The following is a 10,167-nucleotide window of genomic DNA, read 5'->3' on the forward strand; positions in this document are numbered from 1 at the left end:
CAAAAGTGTTTGTTTCCATCCATAAATGCAGTCAGACGTCAAACGGACTGACTTCCTGGCTCACTCATGATTATGACACTGGAAGAGAAACGACAACTATATTCAGTCTTTGTTATGAAACTAAAAATCAGCTTGCTTGTGTAGTAGACAATTACAAATTAAACATGTTGCCAACTTTAAGTGTGTGAAAACTCAAAATGCTGCATTACAGGAAATACAGGTAAAAATGTGTGTTTTCCATGTTATAGGTTCACTACCCAGTTTGTCTGATGTGTTATGGCATAAATACATTCCTGAGGTTTGAATGTCTAATCCACATACAGACAGCTGGAATGACTCAGCTGTTGAGCCGCCAGACCAAACTTGACCCGGGATCATCCTCGCACATTTTTATTTCACAAGAGATCTTAAGAAATATTTTTGTCAATATCTGGGTTTCATCTTGGCAGGACTGTTGGATTAATCTGCAGAAGACCAATAGTGACATGCAGTGGTGATTTATCGCAACTGCTTTTGTCCGCACAATGGGCTTTGTTTTATGTACATACACTTGTAATAGAACACCAAAGACAACAACATGTTCAACACACATTTGACAGTAATCAACATTTACCTCAATTTAATTCAGAGTATTGCTGCTGGTGGTCATCTATTAACAATATCAACACTGCTGCCAAAGGCAGGCTCACAGCTGCCATTCAGAATACAAGATTCATACCTGATACATCTCTGGAAGTCAAAACCAACAGCCTTGTATTGCTGAATATATGTACATATACAATATATATTAAAGTGAAACCCACTGGAAGACTACATTTCAATCTGTTGCACACAGTGACTGGGAAGGAAAAAAGATCAACACATTCTTGTTGGCATCCATCAAAGCATATTAAGAAAAGCAATCGCGTGCAACCTCGAGATGAAACAAAATCACAGCCTGGTTCAAATGTGTTGTGACAATATCCTTTACATGACATGACCTGCAGCATTGTGAACCGCAGAGGATAACAGAACCTCCAAATGAAGGTCACAACATGCCCACTTCCACCACATGTTCACAAGCAATATGAGATAACTCGGATTGGCCAAATTCTTTATAAAAGCATAATTTTTCTGTCTGCCGAATGGACTTCTCAAGATGCAAAAGAGGTGCTTGAACTACAGATGATGTGTGAAAACAGTGCAAAACAAACTAAGGCAAGGAGAGAAGTCTTAAATCACGGCAACATGAACCAAACATACGGCTTTACGTCATGGTCCTCACACTGGAATTTATGGCAGGGTCGTGAATGGGAAGCCATTTTTATCCAAGGCCAAAACAGAGACGCTTTCACCTGGTGCCCTTAACTCCTGCAACCTTCAAGTACTCACTGCTTGTCATGGACTCCCCAATGAACACATTTTCACATAACTGGCATGTCACCCCCACAAGAAGCCGTTCTGCAGGTGAAGGGTTGTTCTGCTCTTTATTAGGGGTCTTACTTTGTAGCGTTCCAGCAGTTGTTAGTTAGCCCAAATGCACGAATCAACACTGTGGAATCTGCACATCGTCAAACAGGCTCGTTCGTACAAAATAATGCAAAATAATCCAATTGTACACACGTTGAAATAACATGCAAGCCTCAGCTGAGGGGAAAATTGTCTATTTAATTTTTTTTTCTTTAAGTCACGAACATTGAGCAAATCAAATAAGCTTTAAAAAGGATTTCTCTGACGTATATCACCTGTACCAGATACACAACAGGATTATAGTCATAATAGCTATGTGCAATTCAGTAAATACAACACAGGGGTATGAAGTGCTATAAAAATGGGTCTTAAGAAGTAAATAAAAAGAAGATGAGACTGAGCTTTGTTGGCAACCCCTCCGTTATAAAGTACACGTTTCAAGGCTTCCATGTTCATAACGGCATATATAAAAGTATGCAGAAGCGTTGAGAAGCTGTGTACCTGTCATGGAGGGATTATCAGTCTTCTCCCTCCCAGCAGCAAAGCACTAGAACATTTGTTCAGTTCATATTTCTATGAAAAAGTATCCCAGTGGTGTTTAGTGGTGAGGACGGTTTTTATTTCCCCTCACAAGGAATTAAAAGCAGGCTTGATCCTGGCCTCAAGTTCCGGGTCGTCTTCATCATCCCGTCTACAAGTCTCTCTCCCTTTTGCTGTGAACTCTCACTGCGTCTAAAACACAAACGGTTGAAAGGAGGCACGCCCTTTGTGTGAAAAGGATCAACTTCTTATCATGAACTCTAAAATGTATTCAGATGGATGAAAGGGAGCGCTGTGTGTCAGATGCAACGGGCAGGATGGAAACCCCACTGGAGCCTCTGTACCAACCTGTCCTTGCTGGGGGTTGGCTGGCTGCCCGGGGGCCTGTCCCGTCTGGCCATAGTACACAGCCTGCTGCCTGTAGTACTCCGCCCAGGCTGCGCTGTAGTCCTGCTGGCCCCCCGGTGTGGATGCCGCCCCTCCTGCTGCTCCTGGGGCTGCAGCTGCTGTCCCAGGAGCAGAGACACCTGCCTGGGCTAGATGTGACAGACAAAGGAGACATGACCCCGCTCACCACGGCATTCACACCAAAAAAAAGACTCCATTGTTTTCACTTAGAGAAATGATTGATTATTCAAATTGATTTATCTGATTTTAGTATTTCTATAATGTATGAAATAACATCATTTGCTTTTTTTATTATTAATTGATTGATTGATTTGATTGATGTTCAAACCACCAAATCATTTTAGCACAAGTACAAAATCAATCGTTTGCTCCTTAACAGTAGACAAAAAAAAGCGACGATGGTGTTCCTGTGCACCCTCACCCATCTTCTTGTAGTACTCCTCCCAGGCCTTGGTGTAGTCTGGCTGGCCCCCCGGCGCCTGAGCAGGCTGGGTCTGGTCCCCTGAAGTTTGGGCACTTCCAGCTGGGTCAGCGGGGTACTGGGCTGGCACAGCCCCCGATGGCTGCTGGTAGTACTGAGCGTAGTAGGCCGCCCAGGCTGCATTGGGGTCATTGGCTGCTGCCTTGCCTAGAAAAGATGCAGGGTGGAGGGTGTGAGGTCCTCATAGGGTGAGGGTGAGCCCCTGCTACTGGCCTGGAGACCGGGCTTGGAGACCAGGGGGGAAACAGAGACAGGGTTAGCCAGCGCAGCTCAAGGTCAAGACATCTGCATCTCATCACAACATTTCCATCAGTACTCCTGTTGACCATCCCAGAATTAGAAGAAGAAATGTCATTACTCATCTGAAATGACTGGGAGGGTAAACACAAAAACCTAAAGCCTGGAATGAAAGTACCGTAGTAGGGTTGAAGCGTTTTGACCCAACATGCAAAAGTGAGCAAAAATAAACCTTGATCCCTGAAAAGTCAACGGTGACTCACTGGGGTCATGGGGTGCCTGGGTCTGCCACTGCTGGAAGGTGTACTGCTGAGGATCTGGAGGACCACCGCTGAGGAGAAAATAAATGCTTTAGTGTTAATAATCAGGATCATCACCATGACAAAAAAAAACTCTACTGGGAAAAAAATGCTACTGGAAAGCGATACAAACAGCTGCACATTAGTTGTAGCTACTCACTGCGGTGGTCCGGGCGCCCCAGGTAGTCCGGGGTTGTATGGGTTGGTATTGTAGGGGCCCATTGGACCAGCAGGACCTGGTCCACCTGGTCCACCTGGCCCAGGGCCAACATGACACAAAGGTCCCTGTAGCACGTGACATAATAACACATCAAATAAAGAAGAACCAAAGAAAAGCTTTACTAGAATTAACAAAAAAATAAGAATGGTAAGTGCCTCAATCTTCTCCTCAATGAGCTGCTTGGCGTGGTCGATCTGCTGCGGGGAGCCCCGAATGATAAAAAGCTTGAAGTTGGGGTCTCCGTTGGGGGGCGGCTGTCGAGAGATTTCCACAAAGGCCCCTGTCTGCTGGTTGATGGACTTGACGTTCTCTCCTCCCCGGCCAATCACGAGTCCACACTTGTGGGCAGGGATAGAGAAGGTCAATTCCCCTCCAGGGGGCCCCCAACTACCTTGTCCCCCGCCTCGGCCCCTGTTGCCTGCTGGCATGCCTGGAGGACCCGGTGGACCCTGTGGATGGAGGGAGAAAGCCTCAGTAATATAACATCCTATGTTATTTTACTGATGATCTGTCAAAAGTCTGCTGTAGTACATTTACTGTTATCCACAGCTGATGAAGATCATCATCATAATCATTTACTACTTTTTAGGGTGTGTGTGTGTGTGTGTATTAGTTTACGAGGGAACAAAAGCATGTTTTAAACATTGCGTGACAGAGTAATCCATACCCCTTGTCCCTCCTCCCTGACCCTGATGCTCTGCAGCAGGTCGTTGATGATCTGGGCAGCGTGCTCGCAGCGGTCAGGGGGACCACTGACGTGGGCAATTTTATCTGGACCAGTCCCGTCATCTGTAAGAAAGATTAAATCTTCATTAAGATAAACCTTTGATATTCTGAATCACATTACTCATGTGGAAGGGCCACTTGTAGTTCTGAGAGTCAATACCCAACTCAAGAGCTCACACAAGCCGTGGAGTTGGAATACCAGTTCAACACAATGTTGTCCTTTGTAACACTAGACTGTTGCAGGCACACCCATCACTCAGCTTTTTCAATAAAGCACCTTGAGTCAATAGAAAAGGAAAAACGAGAGCAAAGCGACAGCTGCTCTGTACAAAGTCATGTGAAAAAACAAAGTGTATCGCTCGGGTGTCTTTCATTTGTATTTATCATTCTGTAAAAGCCTACAAGAGGTGGAGCCCCATGAGTGTCGTTTAAGGTTACTTTTTTATGAATCTGCTTTGTGTCGGTGTCATCAGGCATCAAACTTCTATGTTGTCCTGACATTGAGATAAAATAGATAAATATGTATGATGATGAAAAATCACCTTGTTTGAATTGTATCCTAACTCCAGCATCATTCTGGATTTTCTTGATCATCTCTCCATTTCGCCCGATGACCACACCGACTGAGTGTCTTGGTACAGGGATCTGAGTGGAAAACATACGTTTGGATTTGGTTCAAAGACAACTAATCCTACTTCTAATCTTTCATCTTTCTCTCGCACACACGCACGCACGCACACCCGCGCACGCGCACACACACACTCACACACACACACACACACACACACACAGACTCACACTCACATCCATGCCTCCCCCCATTCGGGAGCCAAAGTCATTTCGTTCAATAAAGCCACCGTGGTCTCTCTCCCTCAGAATCTCCTGCACCATCTCCTGGGCTTGCTAAACAGGAAAACATGATAATTAGAATAAATGGCAACGCCGAATCACATTTATATTGTTGAGATGATTTCATTAAATGTACCTGGACTTTGTAAGGATCTCCGATAATGCGCAGGGGCTTGTCAACGTTGGCTCCCTGAGAGGCATCCTGGATCAGGATCATCTTCACCCCTGCACGCTGCTGGAATATCACACAATTGAAAATAATGGTTGTGTGCGTCTTCATGAAGTATACAAATCTAAATATTTTTTATGTGTAAAAATAAAAGTTACCACATTGCAAAATTGCCAATCTGAAAACACAACTTTTCAAAAGTGTTCAGTGAATCAATCTCAGAGATCCTTCAAGATAGTCACAGATTCTAAATGCAAAAGTAATGCACTATACCTGTAGCTGTTTGATGGTCTCTCCTCCCTTGCCAATGACGAGGCCGGCCTTGCCAGCTGGGATCATCATCTCGTGCACAGTGCCGTTCTGCCCGTTGGTGGACTCGTGATAGGAGGAAGGGGGTGTACCCATCCCTCGTGACACTATCTCATCCAACAGACTCTTGGCATTCCTGTCCAGGGCAAAGCTTACCAGTTACTGCGCATTCATTTGACTAAATGATGTTATTACGCTGATATGATGGCAATTGTCATTATAGGTAACTCTGTTAAATAATGTCATAAAAGATTCGGGCTTCAAACAAAGCCCATCATCACTTAGAATTCGGCCAAACATTATTGGGCCAAACAGTATTTTCAAAAAACATTTTGATATATACCCACACTTCTGTGATTAGGGGACACACAAGGACAGAGGGCAACCCACTGAATCATAAGTAATAATTTCTCATGCTTCCACATAAAACGACAATGAGCCTATTTCCATTAAGTCTAACACTTACTGTATGGAGTCTTGGGAACCTGTGAGAGAGACGCACCTGTCTGGAAGGCCTCCGCTGTCTGAACACACACATGGAGTACATACAAATGTGACATTTAAGTTAAACATCTAAAAGGAAAATACTGAATTGTAAACTACACAAAAAATGTATAACTGTGGATAACTGTTAAGGCTAACTGCAGACGGTACCTGGCGCTATCTGAACCTTGCAACTTGACTCCTGTTGAATCTTACTGATCTGTTCACCTCCACGGCCTATAACTGGGGTCAAAGAGAGAGCAAACTGTATGTTGTTGGTGGGTGACATTATCAGTAGGGGATCTGTTTGTGTCTTATATTACAGAAACAGAGTTGGGCTGCACTCACTCAGTCCCACCATGCTGTCGGGGACGCTGTACTGCTCTGTGCTGGAGGCGGGCCTGACACCATCAGCAAGCGAGGATGACAATGAGACAGAGGCAACAAAATCAGCCAAAAAGAGACTTTCTATTCACATGTTTGCCACAATCTTGTTTATATCCATTGCCATGATACAAAGGCCCAATACTTCTACATAATACGAAAAGCTATGAGATCTCACCTTTGTTGTGCAAGACCAGCTAGCTGTGCACCAATAGCTGAGAAGAGACACCAGAGAAGAGAGAAATGGAGAAAACAGAGTAAGGGAGATGTTTTGGATTACTGATTGTCTGCGAGACACACAGAGGAGGAGACACATTCACAGACAAGAGTAAAGGGCCAAACTACCTGAACAGGAGTACTGCACCACTGGAAGTCATTATTTAACTGTGAGTTATTAACATTTAAAATGTACATCAACTTCTATTGTCACACGGCACCGCAGTGAAATCTGATCTCTGCATTTAACCCAACCTAAGATATGGGGCAGCGGTCATCTACTATACAGCGCTGGGGATCATTTTGGGGGTCCGGTGCCTTGCTCAGGGGCTGCTCGGCAGTGCCCAGGCGGCGAACTGGCACCTCTCCGGCTACCAGTCCGCGTGGCATATTTGGCCCGTGATAGGACTTAAGCCAGCGACACACATGGACTGAGCTACTGCCACCCCAAAAGAAAAACTACCGGTAATCACAAAGCAAAGCGTATACAGTGCATAAAGTAGCGGGATGACTCACACAATGCATTGGCTGAATCCAAGTCACTCTCTCCAGCCAGCTTCTTGCTCTCCGGTTTCATCTGTCAGGTGAGGAAACAACAGAGAACTACTGCAATTGTGCGAGTGTGACGTGTCCTTGAGTACTGCAGAAAGAATACCTTCTGCATCTACAGCCGTCATCAGGTGTGCAATACAGAGAAGGTTAACATTCATATTTATTCATTTGTCCGACGCTTTTGTCCAAAGCGACAAATGAGGCTCAACCCGAGCCACAGTAAATCAAGGAGACTGCGCCCCGAGTAGCGCAGTCACCAGTACCTGCATCCTCCAGCTGTCGTTTCTGTGCAGTGAATGCAAAGCCATCCGCTGCAGTGTTGTTGTTCATGGGAGGACCAGCGTCACCCCCAATTTTAGCTGCGATCTGAAGTGTAAGATTCATCATGACAATTGAGCCAAGAAAAAGAAAACATGTATTGTACAAGTGTAGAAGTATAAGTAACACATCGCACTGAGCCTCTTACAACAGTCTGGACTGTGTGTATTCAGTAGATATTAAAGTTCACATTATGTCCCCATCTTTTGTCTATTATAAGGTTATTGGTCTATTCACTGTATCTTAGTTTCTTAGTTTTTCTGACTTTTTTACGAGGTGGCTGAAGTAGCATTGCTAATCTATCTTTCTATCATCAATATTATAATTATTATGATTATATAAATGTCATAACATAAGACTGTATTCAGTCACGTTAGCTTTTACATTGGGTTATTATACGTTGATGCACTGTTGCCTTTTATGGTTGGCTAGTTTGATGAACTACTACCTGCATTACTTTGACATCAACCACCTCCACAGTTAATGAATTGCATATAATCTTGAGTCTGTATCCCCCATGTCACTCTCTGGTGTGTTACGGGTCGCAGTGTTGCAGCTCGCTGATGTACAACAAGCACTAACAAGACGTAACTCAACTGTGCGTTTATGAACAACAGTTAATTCATGAAGTGAATTCAGGGGATTCATCCTCCTGTCATGTGACAAGCCGTGTCACCAAAGTCAGGCTTCAAGCTAACTAGTTAGCTCGCCTTGTCTCCGACCCAAACACGTCGCCGCCCGTCACATCTCCTCACCTGCCGGGCCCTCTGCACCGCGTCCGCAAATGCATCTTTTTTGATGGCACCTGCTCCGCTCCCGAGAACTGCCTGTCCGTCCAAGGGGTCCCCGGATCCGGGCGGGGGCACCGCGTTGAACTCCGACATGTCGACGAGCAGACAGGCGAGGACACGAATCCGGGATCTGCAGCGGCGGTGGGAAGGAAAGTCATGAAACTAACGGGTCAAGGAAAACATCGGAGCCGCTACGGCGGCCGGGAGGGTGCATTCGCGTTTAAAAATAAATAGAATTATTATAAAACATAAGCCACTAGGTAATAATAGCTTCTTTTTATTAAATAAAATAAATAGTAAACGTAAAGTGACATCATAAATCTGTACAGTACTCAATAACTGGTAAAAAAACAGAGTACGACGGATAATGTTGATGTATCCTAATTTTTATTAGCTATTTATTTAACATGTTGTGTAAGTCAAAACTGCAACTTTAATTCGTCAATTGGGCCAGATAGTGCCACAACATCACTGGAACATATTCTGCATTACATTGACATTTCTGTATTAATTTCTATATCTACTATACAATAAAAGTATTCCAAAGCTATTCATTTTTACCGAGCATTGTTGAAGATTCAGGGTGTGACATGGTACTTTGGACCTTTCTCTATTGACAAGGTTTGAAGGTGGTGCTCAGAGAAAGAAAAAGTACAGAACTAAAATACAGATATAGCACTAATAAAGCGTTGTAATCTCTCATATAACCAGAATTAAAAACATCTTAAAAGAACACAGACATGCCATCCACTCTGACTGATGTTAATGTTGTTGAACTTAAAACAATCTTCATTGGTCAAAACAATGTACCAGTTATTGTGTGTCCATGTATAATATAATAATCATAATAATAACAACTGTATTTATATTGTAATTCATTCGATCTTGACAAACACGTGTGATGATAAAGTAAGCTATTTCATGCTTGTAAATTAACCCTCGGGAGTCTAAGGACGCCTCGATGTTTATATTCATACTTCCGCCATAATACGGCACATAAATATGGTTCGGATGTTGAATCTGAAATGTTTCACTTCCGTGTCCTTCTTCTCACGAGATCGTACGTGATTCACACGGCGAGCTAAGAGCTTGGACGTGCAGTTTGTGTCGAGCTCCGCCCTGATTTGTGGAATCGTGTGTCCATCAAGATTTTGTGTGAAACTAACAAATGAACACTCAGGAAATCACTAAGGACCTACCCAGCTTACGCTTCGGAAAAGCACTGCAGTTTGCAGTCAGAAAAAATAGAAAATAGGCTCGTTAAGCCTATTTTCCAGACGAGAGCAGGCGGCCGCTGCAAGGGGCGTGGCCAATAAACTGCGATCAAGTCGGACAGTTTTCAGCTGCCTTCAAAGAACACACAGGAAGTCACCAAAACAATTGTTAGTTCTAGTTTACAGACCAAATTTTGATAACTATGGCGGAAGAAATAGTATTTACATTCTTGATGACATTGAGGCAGAAGAGATCCTATGAGGGGCCGTTTAGGCCATAACTATTGAGACACTCTCACACGCACTACTGAAACACTTACACACATACATTCACTATTGAAACGCTTGTACACACATACATTCACTATTGAAACGCTTGTACACTCACTACTGAAACACTTACACACATACTAATGAAACACTCGTACATTCACTATTGAAACGCTTGTACACTCACTACTGAAACACTTACACATACATACATACTCTGTAAATACTCTTACGCATACATATGAGAAACAC

At 43.7% G+C, this 10,167-nt stretch overlaps 1 protein-coding gene across 3 annotated transcripts; it reads right to left on the minus strand.

Moving 5' to 3' along the window:
• Nucleotides 1–374: 374 nt before the first annotated feature.
• LOC117734468 (far upstream element-binding protein 2-like) lies at nucleotides 375–8,638 on the minus strand. 3 transcript variants are annotated; one of them, XM_034538464.1, is made up of 18 exons: nucleotides 8,396–8,638; nucleotides 7,586–7,688; nucleotides 7,287–7,347; nucleotides 6,733–6,769; nucleotides 6,519–6,571; nucleotides 6,342–6,413; nucleotides 6,154–6,211; nucleotides 5,652–5,823; nucleotides 5,346–5,444; nucleotides 5,159–5,263; nucleotides 4,903–5,005; nucleotides 4,302–4,423; nucleotides 3,790–4,083; nucleotides 3,575–3,699; nucleotides 3,379–3,446; nucleotides 2,819–3,025; nucleotides 2,338–2,525; nucleotides 375–2,181 (listed from the first exon to the last, which is right to left on the minus strand). In XM_034538464.1, exons 2-18 carry the CDS (start codon nucleotides 7,628–7,630, stop codon nucleotides 2,173–2,175), a joined length of 1,818 nt encoding a protein of 605 aa, XP_034394355.1. In that variant the 5' UTR covers nucleotides 7,631–7,688; nucleotides 8,396–8,638; the 3' UTR covers nucleotides 375–2,172. The 3 variants fall into 3 exon arrangements, with proteins under 3 accessions (XP_034394355.1, XP_034394356.1, XP_034394357.1); XM_034538465.1 differs by having other exon boundaries at nucleotides 5,346–5,441; nucleotides 8,396–8,625; XM_034538466.1 differs by having other exon boundaries at nucleotides 5,165–5,263; nucleotides 7,287–7,345; nucleotides 7,585–7,688; nucleotides 8,396–8,624.
• Between the last annotated feature and the right edge of the window lie 1,529 nt (nucleotides 8,639–10,167).

The sequence above is a fragment of the Cyclopterus lumpus genome, chromosome 8, assembly GCF_009769545.1.
Source record: "Cyclopterus lumpus isolate fCycLum1 chromosome 8, fCycLum1.pri, whole genome shotgun sequence".
NCBI lineage: Eukaryota > Metazoa > Chordata > Actinopteri > Perciformes > Cyclopteridae > Cyclopterus > Cyclopterus lumpus.